This window comes from Lutjanus erythropterus, chromosome 17 (assembly GCF_056507025.1).
Source record: "Lutjanus erythropterus isolate fLutEry1 chromosome 17, fLutEry1.hap2, whole genome shotgun sequence".
Taxonomy (NCBI): domain Eukaryota; kingdom Metazoa; phylum Chordata; class Actinopteri; order Lutjaniformes; family Lutjanidae; genus Lutjanus; species Lutjanus erythropterus.
The window spans coordinates 26,137,933-26,155,914 of record NC_139333.1 but is presented as its reverse complement, the minus strand read 5'-3'; the positions used below and the strand labels follow the sequence as shown (position 1 = coordinate 26,155,914).

Genomic DNA, 17,982 nt, shown 5'->3' with positions numbered 1-17,982 from the left:
GATTTACCTTTCCAGTAACAGTGAGCGGGTAGCTGGTGACAAAGAGGACGTAGCGAGGAACCTTGAAGTGAGCGATCTGAAAAAGAGAAATCAAAAACACGTTCTAACATGGTTTATCATCTAGTGAAAGAAATGCTTCACTGGGTGGAAGTTTTCACAGTTTTTTGTCTTAAATAATAAATTGTGCACAGGAAAAAAATGTAGATCGGTGAACAGCTTATTATTGGATATTAAAAGTGGGTTGTGCCTCACCTGGCCTTTGCAGTAAGCTATAATTTCTTCTACAGTGCACTCCTGTCCGTCCACCAGTTTGATGCAGGCGCAGACTTCTTCACCCATACGGGAATCCTTCACTCCGACCACCTGACACACACACACACACACACACACACACACACACACACACACACACACACACACACACACACACACACACACACACACACACACACACACACACACACACACACACACACACACACACACCATGTTTCCAGTTTTCTCAACAGCTCTATCAGTGTAAAACAGTGAGGACATGTTCTGTGTTTGAGCTCACCTGAGCCTCCTTGACTTTGGGGTGTGTGTGCAGGAACTGTTCGATCTCAGCCGGGTAGATGTTCTCTCCTCCTCTGATGATCATGTCTTTAATCCGGCCCTCGATCTTACAGTAGCTGCACGCGTCCATGCTCCCGATGTCTCTGCAGGAAACAATGAAATGTCAGCATCTGGACTAAATTATAAGGAAACCCATTTCTGCCAGGGAAGGAAAATTATAATTAAATCATAATTATAAGCAGTATAACATTTAAATTATGACAAAAGGTAAAAGTATGGCATAAATTCATAATTAAGAGCTAAAAGTCATGATTATGAAATAAGAAATCAAAATTGTGTGATGAAATGTTAAAATTATGAGACAAAAAGTTAAAATTACAAAATATAAAGTGAATTATGAGAGTTGATAAAAAAAGTCAATTATATAACAATTTTAGATTTTTTTTATCTCATAATTTATCATTTCTATCTTATAATTCTGAGTTTTCAGAATTTGTCTTTTACTTACATTTTTTTATTTCATAATTTTGACTTTTGTATCTCATAATTATAATTTACCATGGGGATATTTTTTTCTTTCACTGTCAGAAATGGTTTTCTGTAAAGTCATGATAGACTTGAATGTGTTACAGATGTTTTCCTGTGGTTTTCTGAATTAACGGTGACTGATTTATCTTCCACTCACCCAGTTTTGTACCAGCCGCTCTCAGTGATACACTCTCTTGTTTTGGCTTCATCCGCCCAGTAACCCAACATCACACAGTATCCTCTGATCATGATCTCCCCCAACTCCCCCAGAGGGACCACCTCTCCTGTTGTAGGGTGCACTATTTTAGCCTGTGGAGCAGACCAGTCATATAGTTATTAATACTTTTATTTAGTTTATTTAAAAACTAAATAATCAGCGTTTAAAGAAAGGCTGGAGAATAATTCGGTTTAATGGCAAGTAACTCTCTGTGGAATCAGATTGTGTTTTATCATTTGATTCCAAGAAATTTCTCACAACAACGTATTGATTTTGGTTCAAGGCTCATCGACAAAAAAAAACAAAACCTTATGTTTCTGAGTACTTTTTTCCTCATAAATCTGTGACTTTATAATCTCTGAGAATAATCAAGTTTTTACTGAAAAGTTTGTGAATTTTTTCTAGTAAATTTACAACTTTAATCTCAGAAAATACTCAAGTTTTTTCTCAAATTTAAGATTTAATCTCCAAGTTTTATTTTATAAATTAAAGTCTCAGAGAATATGCAGGTTTAATCTCATCAATTTGAGTCTTTTCTCATAAATTTATTACTTTTCCTCATAAATTTACGATTTTAATATTGTTCAAAATACAAGTTTTTTCACATAAATTTGTGAGTTTTGTCTCATAAATTTATGACTTTAATCTCAGAGAATATTCAAGTTTTTTCTCATAAATCTGTGTTTTTTCCTGTAAATTTACCACTTTAATCTCAGAGGCGTAACACGCCGTCGTATGTAATCTTGTATTTTTGTGTTTTTGTGTGTCTTCAGTACCTCTAAGTGGTCCGTGATGAAGCCGACTGTCTCAGCCTTCCTGTCCAGGTTGTCTGTCGGGACACCTACGAACGTCACAGGACTGTTCTCTGTGGTTCCGTATCCAATCTGTCAATCACACAAACAAACAGCACGTTATTCAAATCTTTTACTTCTTTTTTTAACTATGATTTCTTTCTCATAAATTTACCACTTTAAACTGCTACTTATTTTGACAATTTGTTTATAAAATGTTAATTCTTTCAGTCTTGAAATTGTCCAACCAACAGTCCAAAACCCAAAGACTCTTGATTTAGTGTCATAAATGACAAAGAAAATCTTCACATTTATGCAGCTGGAACCAACAAACGTTATCCTGCAGATCTGTGCGTGTGCTACCTTTTTATCTTTGGGTATTCAACGTCAAAAAAGTTGGTTCTAAACAAAATACTTTGAAACCAGGTCCTTTCAAAGATCTAATGACAACTTGAAATGTCTGACAAACAGTCCTGCACCCAAAAATATTCAGCTTTCAGTGATGTAAAACAGAAAAAATGAGCAAATCCTAATAGTGGTGAAGCTGGAACCACAAAATATTTGGCTTAATTGCTTGGAAAATCACTCAAACGTTTAATCGGTTATTAAAATAGCTTATAATTTCAGCTCTCAACTATTTAACTCAAAGTTTGTGCTTCAGTATTTCTGATTTTTGAGACTTTCTATTTGTCCTGTGCAACGTTTCAGGGGGACACAAGTCTGTTTCCTTCATTATATGTATCTGATAGCTGGAGTCACTTTTATGATCCAGATTTTACATTTAGACAAGGTCACAAAAGAGAAAATCTTTGCAGAGGACGGAGACAGAGAGATGGACCTGCTGGGCGTTTTAGAGCAGGATATGGTGAGAACTTCACCTGGAAATATCAGGGAGGAGACGATATTCCCAATAAAATGTTAGATTTGTTAAGTAAACTCTAGATTCCAGTTATGCTGGGTGGATCCATCCATCTTAAAAATGCAGCCACCTGAAGCCAAACCATCCACTGACCTGAGCCAGGACAACAATGTCCTGCTGCTCTTTTTATAAAAACTTCTCTTTATCACTATAAGCAGGCATACGAAATACCACAAACAAATTTACGCTGATTTAAAGGGATAGTTTGGACTTTTTAAAGTGGGGTTGTATGAAGTACTTGCAGTAGTTATTAGTTTTACCTACAGTAGATATAAGGGTGGATATTTCCTGCTGATACTCTGTGTACATTAATAAGTAAATAACTGAAGGAGATATTTTTAAATTACACAAAAGCAGGTTTGTGGAGTAACAGATTACATGTAATGGGATTACATAATCTGGTTACAAAAGAATGGCAACTGTATACTGTTACAGATAAAAAAAAAGATGTAATCAGATTACAGATACATTTAGTAAAAATGGGGATTATTAGTAATAAACCTAAAAAACAACATAAAACACTTAAGCAGTATTGATTAATCTATTATTAATCGACTAGAACATTAATCTGCATCTATTTTGATAATCGATTAAACGTTTTGAGTTATTTTTTAATGAATGAATGAATAGATGAATGAATTTTTTTAAGTAACCCTACACAAAAGTTACTAGTAACTTATTACTTTTATATGGTTAAGTAATTTAGTTACTTTTGAGAGGAGTAACTCAGTGACTTGCCCAACACTGGTCTCCTGCCTGAGGCTGAGACAGTGTGAGGGGGGAGATGGGGAGACGTTGTGCTGCTGCCAGAGGACTGCTGACTGAGATTACAGCATGTGTGGGAATAAATTACAAATAATAGATTTGTTAATATTTCTCTCTTTCACCCTGATGGCAACAAATAACGAGAGCTGTCGCTTGTCACTTAATTCATATAGAAATAAATATTTTGGCAGTAAAAAGAGACTCAGTGATTGTATGTTGTCTTTGCTGTCAGACTTTTTCGGACAGAATACCACTGCTAAATAAGGCAAGTACCGCTCTCTCGAAAGCAACCAAACTCCATTAATAAAAACAGTAAATTTACTTCCCAGAACACAGGCATTACTGTTGTACCACTGCCTCAATCTGTTAGTTTGTTTGTGTTACTGTGTGACATTGGTGTTTTAAAGGGTTAGTTTGATTCACTGAAATCACACAAACAAACTAACCGATCGAGGCAGCGGTAGATGAGCATCACCTGTGTTCTGCAAGGTAAAACTACTATTTTTGCCAATGGAGTTTGGTTGGTTTGGCTTATATAGCAGTGACTTCCCATCAGAAAAGTCTGACTAATGGGAAGGTACAGCAGTGAAAATACTGTGAATTTACACTTAAGATGATATAGAATGTTTTACGTGGGCCGTTTTTTTTAGGTGGCTAAAATACATGAATAAAATGCGTCTACTGTAGGTAATACACCTCATACAATCCCACCTAAAAAAAAAAAAAACAGAACTATCCCTTTAATCTACTCCATCTCTTGCAGTTGAAACCTGAGAGCCACAATAACCTCAACAGCTCAGAGGCTTAACTGTAAATGACCATTACATAATACCACACTGTATTTCAAAAGAAAGAATGCACACAGGAATGTAAAGTGGTATCCGAGACTTTTCTTTGTAGGTGTCTTTTTCAATTGTTATGACTTGAAACAGCATCTTGCCACTTGCCAGCCATCTGGAGACTATTATAGGTTATAAAACAGCTGCACAGGAGTGGCTCCTTTTCCTGCCACTGCAGACTGAAAAACAATAGAGGCGTCTGGAAGCGTGCACGGGTCCAACCCGACCTTGTGTCTTATTGTTAAACATTAACCTGTTAGACATAAAAAGGACAGAGCGTGTGTTTTTTTCTCTTATGCATCCAGCAGCAAGTGGGGTCAGAATTTCAGTCCTTCGATTGTGGTCAAAGTCCTGCAGAAAAGCAGCTGGTCCCCTGTAGTCTTCCTGCTCATTTAGGGTTAAATTCTCACAGACACTTGACTTCCTCCTGCAAACCTCTCACTCTAACACCCTGGCAAGCCCTCCTCGTTTTTTTTTTTTTTCCCCCTCAAGTAAATGTTATAAATAGTGCTGTGTGTTCTGTTGACTGGCCATCCTCCTCTCAAAGTGAATGTCTCTGCCCACCTCACCTTTTCACTCCTTCTCTCTGCGTCTGTTTCTCTCTCAACACAAACACACTTCGCTTCAACCTTTTGACTTTCTTCTCCGTGAAGCTTTTCACCGGATTTTTCTGCTTGTTCCCGTCCTGCTTTAAAGACCGGAAGACACTCGAAGTCAGCGGACAGACTGATATAGACGAGCTCAGGTCAGGATGCGTTGTGTGAGCTGGTTGTTGCTGGGGACCTGCCTCCTGGTGCTGGGCCCCGCGGTGCAGGGAGCCCCGAGCCAGTGCCCCAGCCTGTGCCACTGCCACGGCGACCTCCAGCACGTGATCTGCGACAACGTCGGGCTGAAGAAGATCCCACGTGTGTCCGAGGTCACCCGTCTGGTGAACCTGCAGAGGAACAACCTGGGCAGCATCCCCACTGGGGCCTTCAGTGAAAGCAAGGGGCTCATCTCCCTGCACATGCAGCACTGCCAGCTCCGAGAGATCGGATCCCAGGCCTTCAAGGGGCTGAAGAAGCTCATCTACCTCTACCTGTCCAACAACGAGATCAACAGCATCCGGCCCGGCGCCTTCGATGACCTGACCGAGCTCACCTACCTCTACCTAGACGGGAACCAGATCAGCGACGTGTCCAAGGGCATCTTCTCCCCAATGATCAACCTCTTCATCCTGCAGCTCAACGACAACAAGCTGCGGGAGCTGCGGCCGGGGACCTTTGCGGGGGCCAAAGATCTGCGCTGGCTGCACATGAGCGGGAACGAGCTGACCACCCTGCAGCCGGGCTCTCTGGACGACGTGGAGAACCTCGCTATACTCCACCTGGACAGGAACAAGATGTCCACCTACCCCAGTGTGGCCATGAGCAAACTGCGAGTGGTGGAGGAACTCACGCTGGGGAAGAACCCCATGAGGACCATCCCAGACAACGCCTTCCAGAGCTTTGGCCGCTACATGGAGAAACTTTACCTGGACAACATGGGTCTGGAGAAGGTCAGTGTGAGGTTTTACTACGATGATTTTCATACCAAACACGTAGACCAGTCAGTCCCAAACTTCAGAATGAAATCTGAAAAACTTTACTCACAACTCTGATCAACACACGGTAACTAAGATAGAAGTTTTTGCCTTTATATTTCAACTTAAAGCAATGCAGTGCAAATTATTAATCCAGCCATGGACAGGGTCAGCAGCCTTTTTTGGACAGAAAACCACTGCTAAATAAGGCAAGTACTGCTCTCTCCAAAGCAACCAAACTCCATTAATAAAAACAGTATTTTTACTTCCCAGAACACAGGAGTTACTGATGTACCGCTGCCTCAATCTGTTAGTTTGTGTTATTGTGTGACATTGGTGTTTTAAAGGGTTAGTTTGGATTTATGGACACATAATTTTGAAAACAACAAATGTAAAAAATGAAATGCAAATAGTGAATTGTTATGCTCACACCCTGACTGTCTGACACCAGATAATAAAACACTCACAGGGTAAGGTGAAGTATCACAATATTATTTTATATATTTTATTATTATGACGTCCTCAAATGTCTTGTTTTGTCCACAATTCAAAGATATTCAGTTTATTCTCAGAGAGGAGTTAAGAAACCAGAAAATATTCATATTTAAGAAGCTGAAATCAGAGAATTTTGACTTTTTATTAAAAAATGACTCAAAACAATGAATTGATTGATAAAATAGTTGAAGATTAATTTAATAGTCGACTAATAATGGATTAATCTTTGCAGCTCTAAGTGGTTTATGGTTTGTTGTTAGGTTCATTAAGTTTTTTTAATTAAAAAATTACTCAAAATTATTAATCAATTAATTTATCTTGTCACTTCAAAAAATAGATTTGAACCTCTTTGACTTGCTCTGACTGGGCAACGCAGATCATAGTGATGCTTTGATGCATATTTTGTAAATTGACATATTTTCATAATCGATGATGTCGACAGGTTAATTTGGCAATTGTTGGCGATTGTTGAAACAGCGGAAAGACAAACCAAGAAGGCTGCGGTGAGTTTTATTTAGTTTCTGTCAATGTTAAAATGACAGTTATGCAGAGGGAGTCTGGTGAGTTTGGCGAGAACAATAAATCAGTTGTTTTTAGTTAAACAAAAAAATGACTTGATCGTTTCCATAATGTTGTCAGACGCTTAGAATAACAGTCTGAGCCCATCAGTGGCAACAACAAGCACTTTTCGTGGACGCACTTGAACAGTGTGCAGATGCCCCATAAAGATTACACTGTCACTCCGTTTCACGGCTGATGCCTGCAGCCCCGTTCCTCAATACTGGAACCTGTTCCACGACTCATTTGTTCTACTTATCATAAAAACTTAAAACTTATTTTACTTGTATCATACTTAACTTGTACTATCCTCCCATCATTATTCTAGTTTGGTATGGTGCTGCCCTTAAAATGTACATTATGCATCATTTTACTATTTTAATAAGTTATCAATCAAGTTTAGTGTCTTCTAAAGCTTCTAAATAGTCTGAAACTTCATCAGAATCATCCAACTGAGTTTGAATATGGATACTTCCAGTTTAAACAGTCATTTTAAATTTCCATGCTAATTCTGCTAATTATACAAGTTGCCCAACATATGCAAGATAGCATCCAGTACCCATACGTTTCCTTTCTGACATGCAACTTTGCAGCACTCAGCATCTCCCGTTTCACGAGACTATTAGTCGTTTAGACACAAAAACATGAGAAATTAGGATCCAGGTTGCAAAATACCAAAGTTACTCTTTAAAGGGTCTGTTATTTGCGTAAAGGACTCCATTAAGAAGAGGAAAGATGCTCCTCAACACATGTCAAAACATTTTAAATGTATTTAACTACTTTTTAGACTGAAGGAGCAGGTGGAGTCATGCAGGGAATGTGACAGAGAGGAAATTATGTTTTCAGATTTCAAGAAAAACCTGCCAAAAGGATTAACTGCCAGCGGTTTTTATTAATAAAATTGTTTAAATTGTATAATGAAGGTCAGAATAAGACGTTTATCTCATGAAAAAGGGCTCTATACTGTGTCTGTCTTTATATTTGTTTATTTGTTTTGGTCTGGCAAACCTATATTTCATCAGCATATTTACATGTACAGGCTTGCCAATGGTCGACGCCCCCGTGCCGGCAGCCAGCATACATTACATAACCAACCACCATTTACATAAATTTTATGACTGAATCTACAGTATGCAGTGTTTGGTTGGTTTCTGTGTTCCTGCTCCATCCCCGTCTGTCTGTGTTTCTTCATGATCCAAAACTGATGCAGCAGTTTTCTATCGTTTTCAATGCAGATGTGCTTCAGGACGCACATGTGGGATCAGTCTGTGACTGCAGAGCAACAGTCAGTTCAGTTTTTAACTTCACCACAAAAGAACTCATGTTGGTAGAAAAGGCTATGAACCTATCATCATTAATTAATAACAAGGTTCAACGGACCTAATTATAGTTGACTTAATCACCGTATATCAGTGATGGTCTGCTGCTGCTGTGACTGTGCATCTTTAAGGGATTTGTTTTCCCAAATTACAGAGGTGTGGACTCGCTCAGACTCGAGTCACAAATCTGACTTAAGGGTTAGGAGTTGTGACTTGAGTCCAGACCTGGCATCTCGACCTTTTCGAAGCGAGGCCGCCTCACCTTTTAGTGTTGTCCATTTTTTAAGGGCACAAATTAAGGACAATTTTATTTGTATTCAGTTTTTTCAGAATTTGTTCATGCTAAGTGTAGGGACACTGGAGGTCAAGTCAGAGGTCAGTTTATAATTACTCTGAGATACTAAGTCCTTATTTTGAAGTAATAAGTCATTTTTTGAGATACTAAGTCATTAGTTTGAGATATTAAGTACTAAATTTGCAAATCATTACATGGCGTTTTAATTTATGTTTCACACGATGTCCCAACTTTTTTGGAATTTGGGTTTTATATGTCCTGGCTGATAGCAGTATCGGAGATGCTTCTGATGCTGCCTAACAGGACACTTCACAACAGCAGCAAATACGCCAAACTATTTTAATCTGAGCCAGGCTGTTTAACAATAATAGCAATCATATCACACTGGTATCAGCGGATCTGAAAAGTTCAGATATCAGAAAGAAAAAAAAAGTATCAGAGCATTTCTAAAACTTGTCTAGGATTGTCTAGGATTTCAGTCTTCATCAGGGGAACCTGAAGAATGCTATCAGACATGAGACAGATGTTTTCACATCAGCCCAACGTGTTCATGCAGATGTTACACAGCTGCAGCATGAACATATACAGTACGAGCTCTATTCCATACCACGCTACTTTTCAGACATTCCTCAGGGCACATTAGCTTCATGCCTGAGGTTAATCCAATATTTGAGTGTACCTGTGCCACAGTATGGAGGCATCCCAGAGGGGAGAACTGTAAAATAACAACCTTCTCACGCCGGGACTGTGTGAGAGCCAGGTGGAAGCAGCAGGAGGCGGCGAGGGAGGCCAGGGAGATTAAACCATTTTCCAGCCAAATGCGGGTATTTTTAGAGTGTTTTTGTTTGCTGGACCTTGGCCAAGCATGTCTGAGTCTAATTATTACACAAGTGTTATTTTCAGCAAGGTGTGTTTTCTACTTTCACCGGGAGGGTCTTGTAAACAGGTCAGGAGGGGTTAGGAGACAGGTAAACAGAGGCAGGGTGTTCCACAGTGCATGAAGAGGAGTATTTTTAGCTTGCCATCGCCCCTGTTGAATGGACAATTGGGCCCTTTGCGAGCCTTCCTGGCAGAGGAGTGGCCCAAAGAGGGAGACGACAGAAAGAGTGAAAACACCTCGGCCATGCTGGAAGTCATCCATCTTCCATTGCTTCAAAATACTCTCGGCTACTTGTCGCTCTACAGTGGAAATTTCCAAACAGCTTCATCTCCTCCAGACGCACATAAAACGAGCCTTCAAAGCCGAGCTCCTCTCCGGTACGCCCTCCTCTTCCTCCTGGAGGAGACGCAGCCTGACACGACGTAGATGGGTTCATCTAGCACCTCTCTGAAGCTTTTAGCGCCCTCGCAGATGCATATGAAGTAGAGGTGGAAAAAAGGAGAGCAGTGACTGTCGGTGTTTACATAAGTGCCGCTGCAGAAGGAAGGATGAGAGGAGGCTTTCATGCCAGAGAAACACTGGCGAGATTCCCTCGCTGTGCATCTGTCTGCCTTCTCACAGACACAAGGACGGGTGTTAGTGGTGGTCAGGCCAGCAGCTTGCCTGATAGCTCGCTGCAGCTGGTGTGTGTGTGTGAACGAGATGGAAGAATTTACACGGACAGTTCACCCAAAAATCAAAAATACATATTTTTCCTCCGACCTGTAGTGCATCTAGATTGTTTTGGTGTGAGCTGTCGGAGATATTTGGAGATTTCTGTACAGATGTCTGCCTTCTTTTAAATATAATGGAACTAGATGACACTCAGCTTGTGGTGCTGAAAGAAGGGATGTTAATGATTGATCTTTAATCAATTAATAGCCGTTTAGAATTTAACTGATTGAATAAGGGTTAATTTGCAGTGAGCAAGTTGTTATTGAGACGTAAATCCCGAAAGGATGATGCAGGACCCTGACATGAATCCCACTTATTACATGGTTACTTAGCAAAAAAATATTTGGCACACATTTAAGTGACAAAATATTAATTTTTATTAATTGTTTTGACTTTATTTCACAGTAGTGCCTGCTCACTGTACATTATCCTGCTTGTTACATGGTTATGTACCCAAAAAATCAATAATTTGATCCAAAATATTAATTTTAAAGTGATTTTGGTGATTTAATAATGATTTTATTGATCCTCCAGTCTATGATCAGAACTGTGCCCTACAGTCTGTTATACAGAAATAACAGACCTTAGAATGCTGTAATTGACCAATCAGAATTTAGTATTTAACAAAGGATAATAAAAATGTAATAACCAATAGTTAACTGATAGAAAAAGCATATTAGTCATTTTTTTTTCTCTTTTTAAGTTTAGACATCCTTAGTCAACATATAGCTTGCTTGAAAAAACAGAGGAAAATGAGAAAAAATTGGAAAAATATAGGCATTTTGTATCTTATTCATTATTAATGATTAATCAGTTGTTAATGTTTACAACTATCAGTCATGGAAAATGCACAAAATTTGCAACAAGAGCTTAAAGTGCCAAAAACTACATATGAAAAACTCAACATCAGTGTCTCTTTCCATAAAGAAACTTGAGATAATCCATAAACCTTGTGAGCAGTTTCTTTCTAGTAGAAAGACAGTAGTTCCTATGGCTGATATTTCTGATTTTGGGGCGAGCTGTTCCTTTAAAGTGCTTTGGATAAAAGTGCTGTATAGATGTAGCTATTTCCCAAATACCAAAACAAAACTCATGTATGTCTCTTCCTTTTTCCAGTTCTCTGATGGTGCGTTTACAGGCGTGACAGCGATCAAGTCGCTGCACCTGGACAACAACAAGCTGAAGTCGCTCCCCAGAGGCTTCGAGTTTGGCGCCATCACCAACCTCACACTCTCCAACAACCCGTGGAGCTGCACATGCCAGCTCGCTCCACTGCGCAGGTAAGAGACTCGCCTGAAACAACACCGCGCAGCCATGCTAACAGTTCTGCTTAGGCTGAACTTAAAAGATGGACGACACGCCTCCACTTCCTCCCACTGTGCAAAATATCCCACACTGAGCCTGCTGCTTTTATAGCATCAAATAACTAATTAAAACCAAACTGATCAGAAAAATCAGCAAATAATGTTAACCAGTCCATCCAGTAGCTGTCAAGACTTAACTTTGAACCAGAAATGTCACCCTGCTGGTGGTAGAAAAACAGTCAGGGGACATCTGCCCGCCACCCCAGAGCCTCGCTGCTAGCATGGCTACAAATATGGTGAGACACTGCGACTAAGTATCGCCTCAGAGGTATCTCCAGGTTCACATCAGCAGCTCCTCTCTTTTTTTTTTGTTCTGTACCCGCAGGTGGATGGACTCTACCCGCAATCGTCCAGACGCAGTGTGCGCTTCTCCACCGCAGCAGAAGGGCAAGCAAGTCAGAGACAGCACCGCCTTCAGTGGCTGCAGAGTCAAGGCAAAGAGAGCCAAAAAGGGCACACGCCATTGAACACGCGGCTGTACAGGTATATCTGCCATCGAACGAAAATCTGAATCTGATTTTCTAAATAATCACAAACTGACATGACCTGATCAAAAAATAAAATCATTTAGCATTAGGTTTATATTTGGGAAATGGGCTTGTTTGCTTTCTTGCTGAGAGTTAGATGAGAAGATTGAAACCACTCTCATGTCTGTGCGGTAAATAAAATGAAAAGAAAGTCATGAAAATAATCATTACTTGAAGCCCCAGTAGAAACATGGTGGCCTTAATAGAAGAGGACCAGCATCCTCTGTAGATGAAAATGGATCAATCTAAGGTAAAGATAACAATGATTCTGTTTTTCATGTAACACAATAATAGTAATACAGTAATAAAAACTCTTATATTACATTTCCAACATATTCTGCAAATAAAAGCCTATAAATCTCACACACTGGGCCTTTAAAGCCCCTACAGAGATTTTTTTTTTTAGACAAAACATCAGATCTTACACATGGATGTTTTAAACGCCCATGTGTTAGTCATGTTTGAGCACTTTTTGAAAATTTAGCTCAATGATGGTCGAAATGGAGACACTTGACCTTTATGAACCCTTAAATTTTAAAGTTAAATGTTTTCGAGTGACATCCTAACTGAGCTTCCTAATGGACAGACAGCTTTAGCTTGCTTGTTGCTTAAGTAACCAAGTGTAACTGTTAGCCGTTAGCAAGCAACAGAACCAGGCTCAGCAACCTCCCAGTCAAACAGTCACCAAGACTTGACCAGGCCAGAATATATTACCAGGGTAGTTTAAACCGCTAACTGCTGTTGGCTCGGTTAGCTGTGACTCAGCACCGGAGTGGTGGGAGCCAAACCCAGCAAGAAAACCGCCAAACTGGCCTCTGTTGGTCTCAGAGGCTGTTTTGGTTCCAGTCTGGCTGTGTTCACGGACCGCTTTAGTTACATGGCAGGGTATTAACAAATGCAAACACCAAACAATGTCTGCAACAAGCCTCTCCCTAGCTAGCTACCAGGAAAACTCATAAACAATAAGTAGTCCACTAGCCCTTTCATGGGAACTTATGGTTAGGAGTTTACATTGCTGTCTTTTTTGAGATCACCACTAGGAGTCGCCAAAGACAGAAATCGACAAATCATAGAATCGAAAATTTTGCTCTTGATGATCCAAATGGAGACACTTGGCCTGCATGAATCCTAACCCTTAAATTTTAAAGCTAAATGTTTTCAGATGACACCCTCACTGATCACTGCCTTTGCAAATACCTGAGGTGGAGTTTTGTTTCTCATTATGGCCTCAATTTAAGTCCAAAATCACATCCCTCCCGTGATGGTCTGGCGTTAGGGGTTTTCAGCTGGAATTCTGCACAATGTTGCAAACAACATTGGATTCAGACGTTCCCACATGAAGTTTAAGTTGGTTTTGGAGTGGCCGAGAGTTTGGCTTTGCATGATTTTGTTTTTCACTTCTCTCTTCCTGACCGCAGGACTCTCTGTCCTCCCCTCCGTGTCCCTGTGTGAACTTTTCCACGTTGGCCCTGGGGTCCAGTACACCGAGTCCAGGTCATGGGGTCTCTGGTTGGAGGGCAGACTGTTTAATTTGGCTGCTGATTTTTGTGTCTTTTCCACAGGAGACGCTGAGGAGAGGAGCCTGTCCAGGTGACCGGCGAGCTACACATGCAACGAAAGCAATGCTAACTCGTACTACTTCAAACTGACTGTCCATCTATTCATCTGCCAAATGTTGTCACTAATGTAAACACAGACACACACGTTCATAGATACACATGCTCTCTGTCCGTCTGTCTCTCTCAAACCCAAACACACGACGAGTTTTCCATTTTTCTTGTTCACAGATGAAGACTTTAGTACGAAGTAAAAACATACAACATTCAGGTAACCACCAAAACAAAGGAGGCATTTGAGCAAATGTGGTCTATAAAAAGCAGTAAGGACAAACGTGTTGTCGTTTCCTGGTGGATTTTAAACTTGGAAAACAGGATAAACTGTAATAGGTGGATCAATGCATACAAATTTCCAAGCTGTATTTATCTTCCAGTGCCATTTTCCTTGTATGAAGGTCTTTTTAAGATCTATAAAACTGGATTTAGTTTATTTTTGCTAAGAATGTAATGTAATCTAATCTAAGTGCAAATTATTTGTATCGTACTTAACATTTTCTTAACGCGTCACTTCAAAACTGGAGGAAGAAGTGAAGCTTTTCTTGCACACCAACTATGAGGGTTACTGACTTCATGCATCTCTTATGTATATTCAATATCTTTACATTAACTGGACTTTTGGACGTGGTAACAAGTGCTAACATCCAATAAACCTTTTACAAAATCAAGTCTTCTTTTTGTTTAAAATACATGTTCTACTTATTATAAAAGATAATCTGCATAAAAAGTCTCCATGTTCTTGGTAAATCTAATGGGTTTTCTTAGGATTTGTCTCCCCCCAGTGTGCGAAAGCTGAATTGCATCATTGAATCATCTTTTAAACTGATGTGAATTTTTGCCAAGTTGTTTGGCGAGATAAATTTGATTCTTCTGTGATCTATAATAACAATTTCAAAGCAGTAATACTTAAGTTACATTTGTAAGATTAACTCACTGTGATTCCTTTGATGCCCATGACAGAGATGACCTGCTTTACAAGTTCTGGGGGACAAGGGGAACCAGCCATGATGCCTACAGAAACAAATAGAAGAGCACGTGAAATCAAAACCCCCAAGAGAAGCAATCAAAATATCAGAAAAAAACAGGCATTAAAGGTCCAGAGTTAGAGGGGTTTATTGTCAGAATATGTCAAATATAGAATATAATATTCATAAATATGTTTTCATTTGTATAATTACCTGAAAATAAGAAGTGTTCACTTAGTTGCAATCTATAACCTCACCACTAGATGGCCCTAGAATGCCAGATACCAGGTCGTGACCAGTCAGAGGAGATTTTAACTTTGGTCAGCAAAGGACCAAAAGACCATAAAAGAAATTCTGCAAATTTAAGATTAATATCTTGAAGTTTTACAAAGCATTTAAAATGTATATACTACTTTATAGGTGAGAGGAAAAGGCAGATTTTGACGTTGATATCAGGGTTCTTAACCATTTTTGGTGCTTATATCTGGGTTCTTCATCATTTTTAGACTCATATTCAGACAATTTTTATTATCCCAAGTGGGAAATTTGACTTGCAGTAAGGCATAAGATAAAAAAAAAAACAACAACACATGCCAACAACCAAAGTACAGACAGACAAGAAAAACAGAAATGGCTCCTGTACATATTATAGAATACACAACACTCAAGTTAAATGGCAATTTACATGTGCAAATTTAGCAGAGTTATTGCAACCAGGGCACACAGGCTCACAGACTCTTCATGGTTTTTCTAATAAGGACCTGGCCTTGCAGAGAAGCATAATGTCTAACAGTCTTTTTTCTCACCTATCTCAACTGATGACAAGTCATATTTAGCCAGGTCTGGTTGATTCATCATATCAACATACATGGTGGGGGTGCCGTAGACGTAGGTGCACCTGTGAGGGAAAAGTTAACCGAAAGCATCTTCACACACAAACTGCCAAAATAAACAACAAAAGTGTACCAAAAGTGTGCATATATATAGATTTTTATGGGTATGTCTGTATTTTTTAATTGACACAATAAAAGCAACACCAGACTTACTTTGCAAATTGGGTAGACAAGTTCAAAAATATGAATATTTGTTGGTGAATCCGACTTTCTCTGGATGTTGTACATATTTGCTGCTGTTTCCGAGACATGACGTGCCAACATGTGTTGGGGTGTTTCTTTGTAATTCACCTCCTTTTGCTGTGAAACACAGCACTTTATTTTGACATAAATACAATAAACTGAAACTCAAAGAGTGACAGTTTGTGGGCACAGGCACTAATTTAAGTCTTTTCTCAATAAAGGAAACAAATATTTAAATTGCAGGGGTATTAAATGGCAGTATACTGCCTCTAGAGAGAGTAAGAATTAAATAAGAACCAGCTGTTACCCCGTGCCAAGAAGAAACAAGTAAACTATAAAAGAACATTATTTCTGGTTGAGAAATGTAAAACAATGTGATGTTTTGTTGCTTGATCTACATGAAAGTGAGACATAAAAAGATGAAAAAGACATTACAGACAAGAAACGAAGTAAAAGACGTAACGAGACAACAGAAATCTTTTTTAACTTATTCTTTGAGTACATGTCAGAGTCTTTACTTTTTCACTTTCACTTGAGTAAACAAGTTGAAACAGTACTTCAACTTTTACTGGAGTCTTTTATTTTTAACCTGGACTTTTGCCACCTCTGCAATAATTCATGTCCATTAAGGAAGTGATTCTGATTACCGATGCATTTAATTTCTGTCTGAATACAATAAATATGCAGGTTGTTTCATGTGCATTTTTACTTCTTCACTGCTTTATGTTGCACAGTTGAATTCCAACATGTATTAAGTGAGAAAGTGGTTTGTTGCTTCAACCTCCATGCAGGCAGGAACTAATCCGTTTTGATTGGTTAATTAGAAATAAGCTTTAATCACAAAGAAACCCCTGTTTTACCTTCATATCATGGTACAGTACTGCTCCAGAATTAATTACAGTCTAAGCACATTCAATCTTCTGTTACAGGCCACAGAGGTCTGAGCTAATTTCTACAGATCTTACACCAGTGAGACCAAATGTGTGGACCTGCCTAAAGATTTCTGAGGTTACCTTTCACTCTCCAGAGCTGCTATGTTGGCCTTTCCGTCGTAGCCAGCGGAGGGGAAGACCAGTGAGATGCCATGCACGGCCATACACATTCCTCCACCCACAGAGCCGAAGCAGTGGTACATAGGCACTGGCAGACAGACTCGAGGGTGAGGCTGCGAGACAAAAACCAGGACGGGAACCAGAATTTGAATGTTAGCTGCATAGATCTCATGGACCTCTGCCCTGTTCTTCATATGCACGCTGAGGTAATGTGGTTCAGCTCAGTGTGGTTTTGCCCAATTTGATTATTCTTGAAATAATGAATTGGTTTCACTGAGAATTATTTATTTTTACTTTATAGATTTGTTTGCAATAAGATATTGAGTTTATGTAGTGACTTTTATGTTATAAACATTACTAGTACTGCTATAAACAACATTTAGTCATAATTAGAATATTCTATTCTAACCATGTTCTGAATTTATTATTATTTTTTAAATAAAACAATAATTTAACGATACACAAACCTAGAACTTACTATACTTTTTCTTTTCTTAAATGTAGCTGTATGCAGAGTTCCAGCGTCTACCAGAACCAGCTTAACACATTTTTACACTGAGCTTGATTGCCGCACTCCTCAACTGATGACCTCATTCAGACAGAAGGCTTCCAAAACACGATGCACGATGAACAGGTGATTATGTACTTAAAGTTAAATCTTTGTGTAATGTAAAGTCAGCACATCACTTGTGGATTTATTTCAGATATTGTAGTGGCTGGTTGGTTGGAACGGTTTGGCAATGGGTTTCATGAATACATTTGTCACAGAATTTACACTGTTTTTATCTTCTTAGTCTTTATAGCGTGTGGTGAGAAAAATCAAGCCCATTCTTTATTAATACATTTATATTTTCATTTATTTCTATGCTCACCACAGCCTTAGTTTCCATGTGTTTTCAGTGGATGTGATTAGTGAATGATCCTTCTTTCATTCTTTTAGGATGCATTG

General features: G+C 39.1%; 2 protein-coding genes across 2 annotated transcripts in view; one reads left to right on the top strand and one right to left on the bottom strand.

Moving 5' to 3' along the window:
• Positions 1–17,982, bottom strand: part of acsf2 (acyl-CoA synthetase family member 2) — a 30,049-nt gene that overhangs the window by 1,596 nt on the left and 10,471 nt on the right. Inside the window, exons 8-15 of the mRNA XM_084741638.1 lie at positions 16,995–17,146; positions 15,712–15,803; positions 14,875–14,951; positions 2,077–2,184; positions 1,241–1,392; positions 557–698; positions 253–363; positions 8–76 (exon numbers count right to left, since the gene is read on the bottom strand). Coding sequence (XP_084597764.1) covers positions 8–76; positions 253–363; positions 557–698; positions 1,241–1,392; positions 2,077–2,184; positions 14,875–14,951; positions 15,712–15,803; positions 16,995–17,146 — 903 coding nt within the window. The remainder of the gene's footprint in view (positions 1–7; positions 77–252; positions 364–556; positions 699–1,240; positions 1,393–2,076; positions 2,185–14,874; positions 14,952–15,711; positions 15,804–16,994; positions 17,147–17,982) is intronic.
• Positions 4,261–14,608, top strand: chad (chondroadherin). The gene is made up of 4 exons (XM_084741634.1): positions 4,261–6,151; positions 11,553–11,716; positions 12,126–12,283; positions 13,890–14,608. The coding sequence occupies exons 1-3, from the start codon at positions 5,366–5,368 to the stop codon at positions 12,265–12,267; spliced, it is 1,092 nt and encodes a 363-aa protein (XP_084597760.1). The 5' UTR covers positions 4,261–5,365; the 3' UTR covers positions 12,268–12,283; positions 13,890–14,608.